Source organism: Denticeps clupeoides, chromosome 6 (genome assembly GCF_900700375.1).
Source record: "Denticeps clupeoides chromosome 6, fDenClu1.1, whole genome shotgun sequence".
Lineage (NCBI taxonomy): Eukaryota > Metazoa > Chordata > Actinopteri > Clupeiformes > Denticipitidae > Denticeps > Denticeps clupeoides.
The window spans coordinates 16,536,294-16,554,372 of record NC_041712.1 but is presented as its reverse complement, the minus strand read 5'-3'; the positions used below and the strand labels follow the sequence as shown (position 1 = coordinate 16,554,372).

At 41.0% G+C, this 18,079-nt stretch overlaps 2 protein-coding genes across 4 annotated transcripts; one reads left to right on the top strand and one right to left on the bottom strand.

Moving 5' to 3' along the window:
• The first annotated feature begins 51 nt into the window (after nucleotides 1-51).
• Nucleotides 52-12,679, top strand: hyou1 (hypoxia up-regulated 1). 3 transcript variants are annotated; one of them, XM_028984686.1, is made up of 24 exons: nucleotides 52-75; nucleotides 2,572-2,641; nucleotides 2,749-2,842; nucleotides 2,949-3,027; nucleotides 3,130-3,284; nucleotides 3,497-3,573; nucleotides 3,677-3,858; nucleotides 3,937-4,052; nucleotides 4,144-4,330; nucleotides 5,017-5,151; nucleotides 6,124-6,206; nucleotides 6,484-6,616; nucleotides 6,691-6,878; nucleotides 7,077-7,215; nucleotides 7,455-7,515; nucleotides 7,601-7,677; nucleotides 7,936-8,088; nucleotides 8,182-8,372; nucleotides 9,069-9,156; nucleotides 9,363-9,619; nucleotides 10,553-10,637; nucleotides 10,748-11,021; nucleotides 11,199-11,294; nucleotides 11,860-12,678. In XM_028984686.1, the coding sequence occupies exons 2-24, from the start codon at nucleotides 2,578-2,580 to the stop codon at nucleotides 11,907-11,909; spliced, it is 2,964 nt and encodes a 987-aa protein (XP_028840519.1). In that variant the 5' UTR covers nucleotides 52-75; nucleotides 2,572-2,577; the 3' UTR covers nucleotides 11,910-12,678. The 3 variants fall into 3 exon arrangements, with proteins under 3 accessions (XP_028840519.1, XP_028840520.1, XP_028840518.1); XM_028984687.1 differs by lacking the exon at nucleotides 52-75 and adding an exon at nucleotides 642-1,057 and having other exon boundaries at nucleotides 11,199-11,291; nucleotides 11,856-12,679; XM_028984685.1 differs by lacking the exon at nucleotides 52-75 and adding an exon at nucleotides 642-1,057.
• Nucleotides 12,680-12,770: 91 nt separating this feature from the next.
• On the bottom strand, nucleotides 12,771-16,547 carry LOC114792173 (zona pellucida-like domain-containing protein 1). The gene is made up of 11 exons (XM_028983073.1): nucleotides 16,504-16,547; nucleotides 16,182-16,276; nucleotides 15,801-16,027; nucleotides 15,517-15,701; nucleotides 15,071-15,143; nucleotides 14,858-14,955; nucleotides 14,702-14,782; nucleotides 14,442-14,613; nucleotides 14,236-14,347; nucleotides 14,069-14,095; nucleotides 12,771-13,216 (listed from the first exon to the last, which is right to left on the bottom strand). Exons 1-11 carry the CDS (start codon nucleotides 16,545-16,547, stop codon nucleotides 13,062-13,064), a joined length of 1,269 nt encoding a protein of 422 aa, XP_028838906.1. The 3' UTR covers nucleotides 12,771-13,061.
• Nucleotides 16,548-18,079: the final 1,532 nt, after the last annotated feature.

The window sequence follows — 18,079 nt, the reverse complement described above, 5'->3', positions numbered from 1 at the left end:
AAACGCATCGTTCCGAGCAAAGGTCCTGCCACCTAGTGGCCTGGAGTAGCAACGGCAACGGGGTCCGTCCACAGGGTGAGAAAAACCAGGTATCCTATATGTTAATACTTATAACAGCATATATTAACTTGTAAGTGTAATATGTAAAAAAAAAAATCTTAATATATTATTTCGATTGCGCTTGCACTGCATCGCAGTAGCCGAGTGGTTAACACACTCGCCTACGAACCAGAAGACGCAGGTTCAAACCGCACTTACTACCATTGTGTCCCTGAGCAAGACACTTACGCCTGAGCGTCTCCAGGGGGGACCGTCACTGTAACTACTGATTTTAAGTCGCTCTGGATAAGGGCGTCTGATAAATGCGGTGAATGTAAATGCATCGCCACGCTAATGTAAAAAAAAAGGTTGAAATAGTTGGCCGGTCACGAACAGCAAAGTGAATTGGCAGGTAATTAGCAAACTCTTTATTTGACAAAAGCTCTTATTATCCGTACATGACAGGAGAAATTGAACTTGAAAAAGAAAACACGAATGCAGAACGCATTCATTCGAAAAAGCGGTAATGACAACACGTTAGAATACTAAAAAAACGTAAACTGGCACGAACGCACGTTGTGGAACTACAGCAAACCGGACGTCGCGTAAAAATCTCCGTCGAAACATGCCCGCCCACCGAATCAAACGTGGACCAATCAGAAAGCGCGACGAGCCCGCAGGGCGTGTTCGTCGTGCCGTCGCTTCGGCACGTGGACCAATCAGCGGGCGCCGTCCGCGGAATTGGAAGGGGGCGTGGCCGCGGGCGTCGGGGCTCAGCGCCTCGGTCGCGGAAGCGCGAGCCGAGTGGATCCAATGAGATCACGCCGCGTTCCGGGCCCGAGAAGCCGGCGTTTTTCGGAGGGGGGAAAAAATAAAGAGGACTGCGTGTTGCTGAGCTGGCCAGCGAGCGCTGCCTTTCACCGGCGGCCGCGTTCAGTTCTATCTATCGTGAGCCATCTATCTCATTAGAACACAAGAACCCGGGTGCACGAACTACGGGGGCGACCGAGGTCTTGAGGTGAGTCCCGTAACACCTTATCCGTTCTTTAAACAATTTAAACGTCTCGTCGTTGTCACGTAACTTGGTACGTTTATGTATGTATGTATGTGTTGAGGGGTGAGCGGGCGTTAGCCCGGATGCTGTACGGCCGAACGTTCCCGGAACGTTGTGTTTAGGCTAGGCAGGCGCCCATTGTCGCTCCCTTCGGCGCTGGAAGTTTCGAGGCACGTGGGCGGGATCGCCGCCGCCGGTTGCGTGTTCACGTTGCCCGGGGCCGGCACCCCACGTGAACCCGGCGTGTTCCCGCCAGGGTCCTGTTCACCGGGGCCAGCTGTCACCCTGACGTCCCCTGCGCTGCCGGGCGCGCATGAAGTTGCTCACTATGGCGACCATGCTCGACTTCGCTCTCTGTTTGTCGCCGTTCCTCCTGTTGGAGGAACGAGGCGTTGCAGGAGAAGTGTGACGACTCGATGACTTCGAGGTCGCAGGTCCGAATCCCCGAATCAGGGGTGTCTGTGGGCCCTGTTCCCTTTCAACCCAAGGATTCGAGGGCCCGTGGGTCATCATTGCCCTTTGACCTTGCATATCATGACACCCATCCTACAAACAGTCTAACACCAGAGTTGGGGGTGACCTGGTACTTTGTCACCAAAAACTTTCATTCCTTCCTACTCCTCATGTCTGTTGTTTTTAGGGTGTTTTTTTTTCCCCAATTCATACTACTCAGTGAATTTCCTGCCAAAAATTAGGCTGTTTATTTCAATTTAGGTTAAAACGTGAGTATATGACACCGTGAGCATATGAACAGGCAGCATTCAAACGAAGAAGATGGAAATGGATGCAAATGCAAGTTACGAAGCTACCAAGACCTCAAAATCGTTTGTCCTTTTTGTACTAATTCATTTAAGGATTGCAGTTTATTCTGTTGCCGAGCATGCGGCATATTTTGCTCAATTAATTTAGGTGCCACTGAGCAAGGCACCCTGCACCTTGACTCATGACTAAGTTTTGTATTAGTGATTCAATTAGTCGATGTCTTAATTCTAGACATGCTTAACCCCTCTCCATATGTCCTCTGATGTCAACCTAAACATATATATTTTTACGCATTAATATTGGCAAGGAATTTATCATAAAATAATTCTAAAAAAAAAAAAGGTTTTCTTTTTCTCATCAATAAATGGTTAATAAAAGGTGCACTAGATGCTTTACTGCATTACATCACTGACATTAAAATATATACTCACTTTACTGTAGTGTAGTGGCTATCACATTTGACTTGCACGTGAAAGGCCCTTGGTTCGAAACCAAGCAGAGGTTGCCGGTTCAAATCCCGAGCCGCCAAGGTGCCACTGAGGAGCCACTGAGCAAAGTACCGTCCCCACACACTGCTCCCCAGGCACCTGTCATGGCTGCCCACTGCTCACCAAGGGTGATGGTTAAATGCAGAGGACACATTTTGTTGTCATCGTGTGCTGTGCTGCAGTGTTTTACAATCATTTCACTCTCACTCATATATATTTTTTTAATAGATCAAAATGAGACTGTTGACAGCATGTGGTCTTTTGTGCGTGGTGTTATCAATCCTGCCCTCTCTGACCGGTAAGAAAAATTATTTCTCTAATTATATTGTGGCCATTGGTCTACTGGACCATAGGAGGCCACACACTCACACACACACACACTCTTACCATCATTTTTCTCAATAGCCTCAGTGGCAGTGATGTCTGTAGACTTGGGCAGTGAGTGGATGAAAATGGCCATTGTTAAACCAGGAGTGCCGATGGAGATTGTTTTGAACAAGTAAGTGTTGACTGAGGGGGACAGACTAAAAAAAAAAAAAGGATGTAAATCAAAACCAAATATGTTATAAGGTAACATCCTTCACTTTTCTTCTGGTTTGGATTAGAGAGTCTAGAAGGAAAACCCCTGTTGCTGTGTGCTTGAAAGAAAATGAGCGTCTGTTTGGGGATGGTGCCCTGGGAGTGGTGAGTACATTTCTTCATATTCACACTCGCTCCTTTTTTTATTTTTTTTTATTCTGTTACTTTTATTGTTATTGATTGATTGTTTTTATTTTTTGTCATTAGTCTGTAAAGAATCCCAAAGTGGTATACAGGTACCTCCAGAATCTCGTTGGTAAGCGGGTGGTTAACCCTCAAGTGGTGGAGTACCAGAAACACTTCCCGGAGCACCAACTTGAAAGAGACGAGAAGAGGGACACCGTGAACTTCAAGTACTCGGAGTAAGTTGTGCATTCTGGGTTAGGGGGTTTCACTTGGTGCACTTCTTTCTTCACAGGGTGGTGCTAAAAGCCATTATTTATTGAACAAGCCTTGATAATGTAAAGCAGAGTCGCCCACACAATTTAATCTGCCATTTTGATTTATTCTTCACACTGCGAAAAGAGCTGAATTTTTATTAGGTTTTCTGATTGCATTCTGATTTGTCTCCTAGAGAAATTAATTATTCACCTGAAGAGCTCCTTGGCATGGTCTTGAACTACTCTCGGGGCTTGGCACAAGACTTTGCTGGTTAGCTTCTTATTATAGGCTAAAACATTCTGATTTGTACTTGGTGTACACGAATACAGTAATGGTCTGTATTTTTTTTTTTTTTATGAATGAATGTTTACAGAGCAGCCCATCAAAGATGTAGTGATCACCGTTCCAGCCTTTTTTAACCAGGCAGAGAGAAGGGCAGTCCTCCAGGCTGCCCAGGTGGCTGGTTTGAAGGTCCTTCAACTCATCAATGACAACACAGCTGTGGCTTTGAACTATGGGGTTTTCAGGCGGAAGGATATCAACGCAACCGCTCAGGTTTTTAAATTTATTTCTTAAAAAAAATAAAAAAAGAAAAAGATTTGATTGCAATGTCATTTTTTTTTGTCTTTATAGAATGTCATGTTCTATGACATGGGCTCAGGCAGCACCACAGCCACCATTGTGACATATCAAACAGTCAAAACGAAAGAGTCTGGCACACAGCCACAGCTTCAGATCCGTGGAGTAGGGTGAGGCTCGTGTTCATTCAATAAATGTGCCTCGATTACCGTGGTGACTGGCAAAACAAAACGTTATGCATGAATGTAATGTTGTATTCAGCTTTGATCGCACACTGGGAGGTTTTGAAATGGAACTAAGGCTACGAGATCACCTGGCCAAGCTCTTCAACGAACAGAAAAAGTCCAAAAAGGACGTTCGGGAGAACCTACGTGCGATGGCCAAGCTTCTCAAAGAAGCACAGAGACTCAAAACTGTGCTGAGTGCCAATGCAGAACATGGCGCTCAGGTGAGTAGAAGAGAGCAAAGGTATAACACTGCACTACTGGACAAAAGTTTGGACACACCTACTCTGTAGCCATTAGGGAGACTGAGATGGAGCCATTTTTTGAAGAATCCAATGCTAGAAACATATTTAGTTTTTTTTTTTTTTTTTTTTTAATCAGGAGAACGTGACGTATGTAACATGAGTTTTGGTTTCCTCCCCTTTCTTCATGACTGCTTTGTTCACTATTGTCGGCATCAAAAGCCATGAATGAAAAAGTGTTCAACATGAACCTTCAGGACTGTTGGAAAACCATCCATGTTGCAATACTGTGGTCTGTAGTAGTCACAAAAAGCATTTCACTGCATATCATACCGTGTATGACTATGTATGTGACAAATAAAATTTGAATTTGAGGATCTTAAGCTGGTCGAGAGAAGCCAGGAGTGTGAGATGCTGCAATCACAGCAAAAACTCCCTGCTTTAGTTTAAGCTTTTTGCACTGTTTGCTTTTTTTTTTTTTTTTGTTTATTACATAACCTCACACGTGTTATTTCATAGTCCTATGTCTTCAGGTTTGTTCTATAATGTGAAAAATGCAAGATCCCTGAATGAGTAGGTGTGTCCATGTCCACACTTTTGACTGGTGGTGTAAATCATTTCCCCAGTTTCTCTGTGTTTTTTACACCGGTATTGCTCCTGATTTGCAGATTGAGGGGCTTATGGATGATATCGACTTCAAGGCTAAGGTCACACGTGCCGAGTTTGAGGCCCTGTGTGCAGATCTGTTTGACCGCGTTCCAGCCCCGGTTAAAGACGCGCTCAGTTCATCTGAAATGTCCATGGTGAGTCCTTCAGCATTAAGGACACGCCGATCCAGCTTGCTCAGTTCTGAAACCAGTACCTGGAGTTTTGGATACCAGACTAGTATCTCAAGTACCAATCAGATGCCAGTATTTAATTAATAAACTCATGTTGTGGGGAGAAGACTGTTATTCTGTCACATTTTAAGGAAATGTAAATATTCACTTAAATACTGTTTTCTGTACTTGAAAGACATTATAACAATTACACAAACTTACATGTACACTTATATACACAAAATTATGCACAATAATACTCCAACATGTCCAAAATTAGCAGGACTTAATAGGAAAAACTGCAACAAATGTCAGTAAATTGTACTATGTAAATTCTAAAAATTAAATCCTTAACTAGAGCAAACTAAATATAAATTGATTATATGAACAGAACATTATAGTTCAGTGCAAAAAGGATCAGCAAATATTGACTTATCAGAGAGAGCAAGGGTGACCTATTGCTTATACTGTAAAAGCATTAACTAGGCGTGCTTAAAGCATCAATGTCCCTCATGATCTCAACACAAACTATACCTCATTATTTCATTAAACAAACTGAAAAGTAGTTCTATAGGCATCACATGCTATTTCAATCTCTCCTCCATTTTGGTTCGAGACCCCACTTCGCTTCTTTGTTTCTGTTGGTTGTGCATCAGTACGTCACAGCCACATTGACTGTGGAGTTTTGTGGAGTGCCACTTTGTCATGATTGGTCTGCAAGCGGCTTTAACTGTGAGCACACTTTCAGGATGTTGTGTGTGCATATAAAACATTAAATAACCAACAATTTATCTGAATCGATTAGTTTCTTTGGTCAATGAACTGTTACCGATCCTGATCCAATTATTTGAATCATTATACGATTCATATATTGGTTCAGTGCGTGCCTAATACGCAGTGCAGTTGATTCATGTGCAGAGTTTGGCAAGTAAAATCTTGTGCACCTTCCTCTTGCAGGATGACATTGAGCAGGTCATCTTGGTTGGAGGAGCAACTCGAGTCCCCAAGGTGCAGGAGGTCCTCCTGAAAGCTGTGCAGAAGTATGTGTCCTTCTCTTGTATGCATCAAATGTCTTGTGCATTGGTTTAAAGACCAGGTCCATTATTTTTAGTGATATCATGAAACACATGCACACATATATAAATGAATGCAGGAAACTGAATTAGAATGCATTCATTGTAGCTAAAAATACTACAACACAGATACACCTTAAAATAGTAGCAAAACTATTGCCACCACAATGCATAAGTAGTCAGAATATACTAGCTCAATTCTAGCTTTTCATCATTTGAAACATTCATGGTCAACGGTTCACAGAGAGGAACTTGGAAAGAACATCAATGCAGATGAAGCTGCCGCCATGGGAGCCGTCTACCAGGCAGCTGCTCTCAGCAAAGCCTTTAAAGTCAAGCCCTTCCTGGTCCGTGATGCTGCCGTCTTCCCAATACAGGTAAAGGAATTAAATAAGTGTGGTCTACCGTGACTTTTTACACAGTGAGATGATCTGATAATCTTCACACCCAGGTGGAGTTCAGTCGGGAGACGGAGGAAGAGGATGGGATGAAGACCACGAAACATAACAAGCGCATCCTCTTCCAGCGAATGGCTCCATACCCCCAGAGGAAGGTCATCACTTTCAACCGCTACACAGATGATTTTACGTTCAACATCAACTATGGAGACCTGAGTTTTCTCATTGACAGGGAGCTTGGGTAAGAGGACATGAGGCAGTAATAAATCGATTCATTTTTAGAGTGAAAATTAAAGTCCCCAAAGCATGATTTAAAAAGTGCATTATTTGGGGTACTGTGGCTGTGTAACTTTCATTCCTCATCCCTTTTGTGTGAAAGACACTGATGCTAACCTGTTTTTAGGTCTTTAACAGCCTTTTGTCCTTGTCCCCCTGTCAGCATTTTTGGTTCTTCGAACCTGACCACAGTGAGGCTGTCTGGAGTGGGCAGCAGCTTTAAGAAACATTCTGATGCTGAATCTAAGGGAATCAAAGCACATTTCAACATGGATGAGAGCGGCGTGTTGATTTTAGACAGGGTGAGACGCCAACACACATGAGCTCACCATATCTTGTTTTTTATTTATTTATTTATTTGTGGCCAAGAAGGAACATATAGTATAATGTGTTGAGCAATTTAGTTTATCAGGTTAATTATATCTTATGTCATGTGTGTTTAACGTTAAGGTTTTTTTTCCATTTAAAACTTTTTTTTTTTTTTTTTTTTTTTTTTTTTATAAATACGTTCCTCATGGTTTATCTATGGTGGCTGTCCTAGGTGGAGTCTGTGTTTGAGACAGAGGCTGCTGTGGAAGAAAAAGAAGAGTCAACCCTGACAAGTAAATAGTCATAGATGCTTCAAGAAAATTTTGGTGGTAACATTTTGCATTTGGATTAATAACTTTTTTTTTTTTTTCTGTTTAGAACTTGGAAACACCATTACAAAGCTCTTTGGTGGTGGGAGCTCGGAGCCCAATCCTAATGTAACTGAACAAGTCCAGGTGAGCCTGTCTGATGTAAAGCACTGGAAGGGAGAGTTTCTGAAACTCATTTGTTTGTTGGGTTATGAAAAATTGATACTGTACAGGAATGTTGGTCCATTGGACTGGTGTTCAGAACCATGGATCTAAATAATGTGGTTGAAAGGATGCTCTGGTGAAAAATAAAGTATGATATATTGTAACAGGGTTTTTTGAACAATATATTTAGAAATGTGTTCAAATTTACATTTTAGAAATGTGTTCAAATATGTTCACCAGGATGAGGAGGAAGTTCCACCTGAGGCTGGAAAAGACCAGGATGAGCAGGAGGAAAAGCCAGGAGAGAAGCAGGAACCTGAAGAGAAGAAAGAAGCTGAGCCTCAGGCAGAGGAGCAGACAGACAAGGCAGATGGAGCCGAGGGTAAATCCGAGGTGAGGAAGATTGCTTTTCATGATTACTGAACAGGCAAACATGCACCATTTGAATTTATCGATGTGATTATGACTGAGGTTTTCATGAAACAGGAACAGAACGAGGGTGAGAAGTCTGATAAAGACGAGAAGGAAATCAAGGGAGAGAAGGCTGAAGAGGGAAAAGAAGAAAATAAAGACAAACCCCAGAAAAAGAGCAAGATATCTGAAGATGTCAGAGTGGAGCTTGTAGTGAATGATGTCCTGGACCCCAGTATAGATGACATTGACTCCTCTACGAAGAAGTAAGGATTTGAAATATTATTTTTTTGCCCCAACATCATCTCCCAGCTTCCTCAAAACTATTAGAAATTTTTGCCATGCTGTCACAGTAGCTTCATTAGTGCACAGGCCTATGGGGACTTTCCAACACTACATGACTACTGTAATAGCTAACCAACTATTTTCCTTTACCTAGCAATATAGGGCAATATAGCAATATAATATAAGCAGAAGCTTCAATTGAGTAAAATATGGCCACTATTTGGGTTTGACTGAGACAAAAGTTTATTAACCTGAGGATCAGGTCCTTAAATAAATTTCCCGGTGCAAATAAGTGATGTAACCATAATTTTATGAAACCCAAAAGTGAAAATGACTTAATTGAGTAAGAGGGTTAATGTTAATATTTAATGAGATTTAAGGCATTTAGCAAAATTGTAAAAGTGAGCTCAACTTGACTTGGACATAGGGGGCAGTAGTGTGCCATTATTTTATTTTTCAGTCATTTTTGGTAGTGTACTGACCCCTAGTGACTTGTCTGCTAAACAATATTATGCAGGTGGTTTTAATGCTGTGGCTGACTGATCCAATCCACATTTACTTCTCTGAACAGACTTGACTGTGCTGTAGATTATGTAGGTTTTGGGTTGACTATCTACTAATCGCTATGCTATGCAAAGCGTCATGATCCTGCCTAATCAGAGCTCTAAACTTCACAGGCTGCAGGACCTCACCAATCGTGACCTGCAGAAACATGAGAGGGAAAAATCACTCAACAGCCTCGAAGCCTTCATCTTCGAGACTCAGGTAACAAACTGGATGTTATCCATATAGATTTTCTGGATGATCTTCTATTATGAGGCTTCCTTAAGAGTATGCATCACAAAACATGACATTTAAAAATTATTTCTAATGATGTATGATTTAAAAAATGTATTTAAATATACATATATAGTTGTCAAGTGTAGCCATATTTCTGCCTATGTTTTGTGAAAACATTTTTGAATTTTCAGGACAAGTTGTATCAGGAGGAGTATCAGGTAGTTGTAAGTGAGCAGGAGAAGGAAGAGATCTCCGGCAAGCTGAGCGAAGCTTCAAACTGGATGGACGAGGAGGGCTACACTGCCAGCACCAAGGAGCTCAAGGAAAAGTTTTCTGAGCTGAAGAAGTTATGCAAGGCCATGTTCTTCAGGGTGGAGGAACGCAGGAAGTGGCCAGAAAGACTGGCGGAGCTCGACCGTATGCTCAACCAGTCATCATTTTTCTTGACGTGAGTATTGAACTTCATGGTGGAGTCGTGGAAAGCAAATAATCTTCTCTAGCATTATTGGCTGTATAGAACTCTTTGGTTTTTGAGAGAATGAGATGCCCCACTACACTGGATCAACTATGTGACTAAATAAAAAGAATCTTTGCCTACACATACCTTCTTTCTTTATTTGAAAGAAAGTCAAAGTTAAGTGATTGTCATTGTGTTACACTGCAGCACAGCACACGGTGACAAAAATTAGTCCTCCGCTTTTAACCCATCAGTCTTGGTGAGCAGTGGGCAGTCTCTTGTTATTGACCCCAATGTAAGACACACTTGTACACAGTGAGACCATTACATGGAAAACACAACTGAGGCTGTGGTGGCCTAGCAGTTAAGGAAGTGGCACCGTAATCAGAAGGTTGCCGGTTCAAATCCCGAGCCGCCAAGGTGCCACTGAATGAGCAAAGTTCCATCCCCACACACTGCTCCCCAGGTGTCCGTCATGGCTGCCCACTGCTCACCAAGGGTGATTGGTTAAAAGCAGAGGACACGTTTTGTTGTGTGCACTGTGTGCTGTGCTGCAGTGTATCACAATGTTTCACTTTCAAAATGAAGTGAAACAAACACTGCATGTATGACATCCACTAAGTCTCTGACAATATCCCTAACGTATTGTGAGTAGTGTATATTATAATGTCATATTCCAGGTCTATTTGGAAGACCCAGTGCAGTACCCTTTAAATATGGTGCATTTTAAAGTTTCATTCTAGAGTTACCTAGTGTGTGTTTCCAGTGTCATGCAAATGTTGACACTTATTTGGCCCAAGCGAGCGTGAATTGGATCACACTGAGTAAATCATTTGGTTAGGCTTCGAATGGGGAATTGAGATGTTTAATTTTTACTGTGGACACAGAGAGACGTTCATTTGATTTGTGTGTCTTGTTCTTCAGGGGTGTCAAACTTATTCCTGAAAGCGACCAAATCTTTACTGACGTGGAGATGAAAACGTTGGAAAAGGTCATCAATGAAACTACTGTGAGTACTGACTTTCAGTAAGCTATCCAGTATCTCCTATGCTCTTTTACCTTTTTTAAACCACAATTTACCTTTTTTTTTTTTTTTTTTTTTTTCCCATTTTATTTTAGGTTTGGAAGAATGAAACTGTGGCTGAACAAGATAAGCGTTCCCCTACTGAGAAGCCTGTGCTGCTCTCAAAAGAAATTGAGGCCAAGATCTCCCTGCTGGAGCGTGAGGTGAACTACCTGCTCAACAAGGCCAAGTTCGCTAAGCCTAAACCCAAACCAAAGCCCAAGGATACAAACTCCAGCAGCACGGAGAACAGCAAAACCAGCAACAGCACGGCTGACTCTGAAAAAGTAATCCCTCCCACTGAAGAGTCTGCTGCAAAAGACGAGGCTGGTGAGTGGCACATTTGAATAAAACTCGTAAAACCTTATAGGTTGAAGTGGAGTTGTTTTCCAGGGTTAGAACCCTACAAGACTGAAATTCAATCCCACAATCTTTTTCACTACAAAAACCGCAGGCGTTGACAATGTTCTCAAGGAGATAATCCATTTCCTCTGAATATTCTGGCAGATGCTGCTGAAGAAGTGAGCCCTGCTGGCGAGCCACCTACTGCAAATGAACAAGAGCCGATGACAGAAACAGTATCACAGGATGCAAAAAAAACAGGTATTTGTGATATTCAAGCCCTTTATGCTCACAGAACCTGAGATGTCCTTTTTACCACCTAATTTTTAGTGGCCTGTATTTATTTCCAAAAACCCAGAAGGTGTTCTTGAAGTGATGCTGGTAAATGTGGCCCATTCAAATATTTAATGACAATGCATGGCCTTTTTATGGCGGATGAGACATCCTTGATTTCCATTCTTTCTGTGATTTTTATACGGTGTGCCTAATCAGACAAAATAACAGGGATGTCCTCACATAATGAAATATTAGTTGTTGATTGGCACATTATTGCTATATTCAGTTATGTCAAATAAGTGTGGCCAGGAATCATTTTTTTTTTTATGTTTTGTGTTTTGTTTGTTTTTTGTTTTTCTTCTTTTTCTTCCGATTTATGCTATTTATTGGTGTCCTCCGTGTATGATAATTTCTTTTAAGCCACTCATGCATTTTCTTCAGGCATTTCTTCAAATTTCATTTTAAACAGTACAGACTGATTCCAAAATGGCTGTCTTAGTATGCAATGAGTAACTAATCAAACGTTTTCTGTTTCTTTTCCCATTTACAGAACAAACAGTGGACAATAAATCTGAAAATCATATAGGAGATGAATTATAACATCTGGACAGAAGAAATTTCCCTATATTTATTGACTTTGTTGACAATGTTGTTTTTTTTTTCCCCCTCTCTCCCCCCACTTTACCCCATCAACAAACCAACTTTGTCAGTGGGTTGGTAGGGAGTTTCTCATGGTGCAAATTTTAAGATTTAATTTCCCCCTGGCTTCTGTGTTTTGCTCTCACTTTCTCACGGTCCATATATTTACCATGCCATGAACTGCAGCTCTTCTCTGAGCCCATGGTTACTTTCAGCACTTGGAATCCATGTAACATCTGTGTGGTGTTACAGCTCTTTTCCACTGGATGGTGTCCTGTCTTGCTGACAACAGTTGTACACAGAACTTCTTTATTTAATGTCAGATATGCAACCACAACACACAAAATGGAAACCACGTTCTTGACTGGAATGACTGATTCTTGGCCCTGTTGTGGTGAAGCTCTTATCTACGTTTGCAAATGCTTTTAGTAGCTCCCAGGAGAATCTCCATTTAAGTCTGTCCAGTGTACACGTTGCACCACAAGCCTCCATCGAACAGTTTTTTTTTTTTTTTTTTTTTTGGTGTATGTTTTTGAATGTATGGTACTTTAAAGATTGCCTGTCTGCACTGGTGTCCGTTTGTTCTCTCTTCCGCCCCCACCCAACCATCTGTGCCACCAAACCAAGGCCTATGGCCTTACAGTTTTTGTTTCTTTTCTTGAATGACCTCAAAAGTGTGGAGAGGGAAAACAAATGGATGGTTTGGGAAATGGAGTTTTGGATTTTTTTTTTTTCCCTTTATCTAAACTGTTAATAAAGTCGTTTTTTTTTTAAATATATCTTCTTGTAACGTTTATTAGTAGAAGATTCATGCTTCATGCATTGTGGTATATATATTACTTTTATTGTGGTTATTTAAAAAGAAAATAGGTCATGGCTGAAGCATCACCAGTGATTTTAACTGTGTTCTATACTGGTTGCCATGAAATTATATTATACAGAATATATATATATATATGTCATGATAATACAGAATACTTCTAGATATATGGATTGTGTATATTATAATACATAGGGTGCTGGAACTGTATATTACCCTGCCAGTAGTAAATAGAAAGCCTCCATTAGTTGTTTCACAATGGCCATATTTTAATGTGTTTTCTTTTTGGCCTGTCAGTGGAACAACGTGCACTTTTCCAATTTGTGTCTCTTAGTCCGGTAAATCCAGTAGCAGATAGCTGCTACGGTCACGATGCAGAGAGTACCAATGACTGCTGAGACCACAGCCACCCCCATCACCGCTCCTCTGTTCAGAGGAAGGTTTGATTCTGTGGAAAAGAAGAGGAATGTGTTGGCTTATTAGAGAACATCTATGGAATGGAATAAAGCTATTAAGGTAATGTTTCCCCTGAGCCATGCTGCCTATATTTGTTATGTTCTGTCAGATATTATAAGACTACATTAAATACCAATATACAATAGCTTTTATTTAATTTTGAGAACAGATCGGTATTACTGAAATAAAAAATATAATAATTTCAAGTCTTAGATTTGGAACAAATCATGACCAAGTAACTAATGTGCTTCATACACTACTACACTACACTAAATGTGCCAAAGTTAAACAGAAAACATGTTAAAGAGTGGCCATTTCAAAGTTAATTGTTTAAATGGTTTTAAATCTGGAATTGCCTTCTTGCACTGTCATTCGAAGAATCTCTTTCCACTGTGACCCCTGGCCACTGTTGATTTATAACTTTAAAGTTGTCATCTAGACATGCATATGCTACATGGTAGCGTATGCTTAAAAACTTCAGATTATTGGATCAATCGGAGTTTACTGTGCCATAATGTATAAAAGAGAAATCAGAATTTTGATGGACTATTCTCAATCTCATTTTGGGGAAAATATTCTTCCGTGTCAAAACAAGAGATTTGATCTCCCCATCAACCCGGCTAATTTTTTTTTAATGCGTGGAGCATAATCATCCCTTTGTCTACCCAGGAAATAATGAAATTTAATCTAAGAACCAGACACTGAAAGGAAATAGTCCAATATGATACCAGGAGGTGACCTGGGTCTAAAAAATTACATATGCATCTTTCTATAAAACTCTGGGCTTCATTACACCATCAAGATCTAGTTCAAAGTCAAACCATAAACAAAAAAATTAAGCTACCTTCTGCAGGTTGCCCCACACCATCACCTGTTTGGGGAAAATAAATAAAAAAATGTGAAGATTAAAAGATTGAAACACACATTAAAAACTCTAGATATTCAGCATGATCTGATCATTTGCATTGATTCATGCAGCTCTCCATATGTTGCTTTATTTGAAAGCCCTACCCTTGTCCAATCTGGTGAGAATGGGACCAGAGGTGACCGTTGCCACGTCAGTCACAGAGGTGCCTTGGGCTGTCTCTACTGCTCTCCTTCTTCTGCCAATGACTGTGCAGTTCTGCCGAGTATGAATTCAACAGAGGAGAAAACGTTTTACCACACTGGTATTTAGAAATGCACAGTACCTGCTATACCACGGTACATGATGGTACCTGCATCAAAGAGCTGCAGTAGGTCCTCTCACAGAGTCTTGTGGCACAGTGAATATAGAAGGTTGAGACGGTCTGGTTCCTGTGCTCCACAAAACGAAAAGCCTCAAACGAGAAGCGAGCCTGTTGTGATGCACCATTTACACCCATCACTGTTTGTGCATCGTGGTTGCACCTAGAGAAAGGAAGAAATAACATGGTTAATTCTGCAATGGTTGCATGGGGCAGGAAGAGAAAAAAGATGTTTTATAGCAAACACTTACCCAACAAAGAGGTCAAAAAAACTTCTGTTGACAGGATAAGGGCTTGGCGTAGCATAGCATCGGTCCAGTAGAACATTGAACCTTCAGAAAACGACAACGGCCGTCCATTTCCAAGCCGTCTTTATTTCTTGGTGTAAAGAATATGCATATTATTACCTTTCCGTAAGATTTGTGGCTTTAACTTCAACATAGATCCTCGTTTTCAAATTCAGTCCGCTGTCAGGGATCGAAAGCGGTGAAGTGTACGATGAATCCTTGGACAGAATAAAAAAATGACATATTTACAAAGTGCACTTTCCCCGTAGACATCAAAATCTAAATGTAGATGAGATTTCCAGTGGACTTGAGCATAAAAAAACACATACGCACTCCATATAGATTCATGGCCAATGAGCTGATGAAGCTTCCATTGTTGTCTTTGACAGCTAAACTCACACCGGCCCTGTGAAGCAGACAAAAAGCTTGTGATGTAATCTGATGTATGATGAGGACATGATGTAACGTCAGTGAAAACCAAACCAAAGAGCAATTTTCTCAATTGTCTCCGCCATGAAATGTCCATGAAAATGGCACAAGCTTGATCAAAGCGATCTTGTATCAGTCCTGCAGATTACGCCTGTTTAACTGGTTTAACAGACAGCAAGCGAGGAAATGAACGGTGCTACACTGAGAAGATTAAGAAGTTTTATTGATGCGGCGATGCCACTAGAGGGAGCACGCCACAGTTGGACAGCCAAGGGCCCATTGAATTTGGATAGTTATTTGTCATATTGTTTCGGTTTTAGAAGATAAGGTTAATACGAAGGTAGACTCACACTCCTATCCGTGTGTTGTTGATCAGGTACTGCAGCGGGTATCGACAGGAGAACATGTACAGCATCTGCTGGCGGTAGGTGATTGTGCCCGCGCTGGGGTCCAGAGAGCTGACCGCCCCTGAGACGTTGACGAACTGGACGTTCGAGTAGTCGGAGAACAGGCCAGAGCCGACTTCCTGAGTGATCTGCAGCATTCAAATTCCCAGTCAACCTCCTTCGATTCAATTACAACATTTACATTTTTTAAAAAGACAGGATCTGGGCAGTGTTTTTAATCATTGTACCTGGAGCTTGTTGGAGCAGACTGCTAAAGCCTGCTCTGTTATGGAGAAATTAAACTTTAACACGGGGGGCCTGGCGATCCAGTCAGGGGTTCCCATGCAGTCTGGCTTGCCAAACTGTCCATTGAGGGCCAAGAGTGATGAGTTGAATCCACTAAAGTAGACGCCACACATCAAGATGTTCAGTTCCATTCTGTTTGTGCCACATGTTACCATGACATCAGAGTTCGCTGTAGTGGGAAGAATAACATGTAAGATATTAACATTAATAGTCACACAATGAAGTTATCACTATGTGGGAGCATGGGAGGTCACATAGAGAAGGTGAGTGCTTTCGGATCCCATTGACAGAAACTTTGAAGGATGCGAGAGTGTTTGACTCACTTGGCTCTCGATACGTTGGGTCTGTTAGGCAGGCTTCCTGAGCATCAGTGTCAAAAGTCACAGCAAAGAGAAACGCTGGCAGGAAGAGCCAGCAACTGCGGGGGGATCAGAACAATGTGACGTTCACCTCGACCCCACTTAACCCCAGTAAACATAAAGCCTGAAACTACAAATCTCTATTGTTCTTGTTTGTTCAATGATATGAAAGCACAAAATAAATTATGCACAGCAGGACTGACGTACATACTGAAGCAATGCATAATAACACAAACAACGGCACATCCACCTTTCTGCTTATTGCGATTATTGGAAAATGATTTACCTATCATGGATCAGGCTCCCCATCTCTGTCCTTTTCTCACTCATCTTCAATCTTCATACCTTTTATACTGTCCTCCTTTCTGGGTGGATCAGAAGTGAAAGGGTGTGGAGGGTAAAGGAGGGAGGGAGCAATCTGATCAGATGAAACACAGCTGGTAAACATTTTACGTCATGCGATATGCCTGAAGTCTGTTTTGTACTGTACTTACTTGTACAGTTGTTATTTTTAGATCTATTTTGAAATTGCATTTGTGAATTGGACCATAACACTTTTATTGTTTTTAGGTCAATTTCTGCTGCAAATGAGAACAAGACAATTAAAAAAATGGTTAACCCACCATTTATTTATTCAGATTACATAGCCTATTTAAATGCCCACAGAGGCATTGGTTTATTGTTTAAAAGCATGTAAGTCAAATAAATGTACCCCTTTGCAATTAATCCCTGCACGATAATATGCTAATCATGCCCACATAAACTAAATTCCTCCATAACCGTGCCCTGTCTATGGCCCGGTAGGGGTATTCCCTCACTTTTACACGCATAACCAAAAAAAAAAAAACAGCCCTGGGCCACGAGTCTTTGTGAGAAAATGAGGTCTCTCAAATATTATATCACTATGTAAGAATTCTCAAAGAACATCATCCCTTCTAACAAAGGCTTTTCTTGTGCCCATCGTCCAATGATACGTAAGAAAAAGCTAAGTTTGCATATAATCTCTTAAACCTCAAGCCATATTTTTGTATGAATATCAGTGGGTGAGCAAAATGGTAACATGAACATTTCGTGAACTGCTTGCATTTGGGTCACCCTTTGTTGTTATTGTACCTCTAATCTAATTAAGGTTTTGTATGCCTTTTGTATCTAATGTTGTATGTTTGGTGGTTTTTATTATAATGGATATCTAGTTTCTTACATTACATCCTCAATCAAGCTTCACATTTTTCGAAAGGAAAACTAAATGAAATTTGAATTGAATTAACAATCTAATCACCAGGTCAAGAGACCGAATGTAATATATGGTTGCCTTCACATATGTTTGTGCTGAAAATGTATTGTAATTTTATGCCTGTTGTTTAATTACCAGAGATTGGAGTAGAAGGGTTTTGGATTTTTTTTTTTTCTCAGTGAGCCATTTAAGATCAGGTGGAGAAACAGAACAGGCTATAAATTCTTCACACTCAACGCTCACTTCCGTTTGGGACGTTCCTTACGGTTTCACTTTCATCTCCATTCTTGAACGTTGCCTCTCATCCCTTCATTGTGTGGCTTGGTTACTGTACATTTGTGAAATCACTGTACAAATTGAGAATCACGCGGTGCTGACCAGAGTACGACTTGATGAATGTCATCAAGGAAGCATGTGAGCATGTAAATAGTCTAGACTGCAAATGTGTAGACCTCCTGTAGATACTATTAACATTCAAACTTCATTATTTAAGACCTTTTAATGTAATTGTTATCTGCCTAAATAAACTTGCTGGAGATGGTGGTGTAGTGGAAATAAAAAAATATTTCTTTAACAGAAGGACAATCTCAGACACACGGTGCAGAGGAAAAAAAAAGGTTTCATTTGA

Excerpts from the sequence above, each read along its gene's own strand:
- hyou1 (XM_028984686.1), top strand. The coding sequence starts at position 2,578 with ATGAGACTGTTGACAGCATGTGGTCTTTTGTGCGTGGTGTTATCAATC. Across the intron at positions 4,053-4,143 it reads CTTCAGATCCGTGGAGTAGG|CTTTGATCGCACACTGGGAG; the intron begins GTGAGGCTCGTG and ends TGTTGTATTCAG. Across the intron at positions 10,638-10,747 it reads AGGTCATCAATGAAACTACT|GTTTGGAAGAATGAAACTGT; the intron begins GTGAGTACTGAC and ends ATTTTATTTTAG.
- LOC114792173 (XM_028983073.1), bottom strand. The coding sequence starts at position 16,547 with ATGAGTGAGAAAAGGACAGAGATGGGGAGCCTGATCCATGATAG. Across the intron at positions 16,277-16,503 it reads GGGAGCCTGATCCATGATAG|TTGCTGGCTCTTCCTGCCAG; the intron begins GTAAATCATTTT and ends ATCCCCCCGCAG. Across the intron at positions 15,144-15,516 it reads AACAACACACGGATAGGAGT|GGCCGGTGTGAGTTTAGCTG; the intron begins GTGAGTCTACCT and ends TCTGCTTCACAG.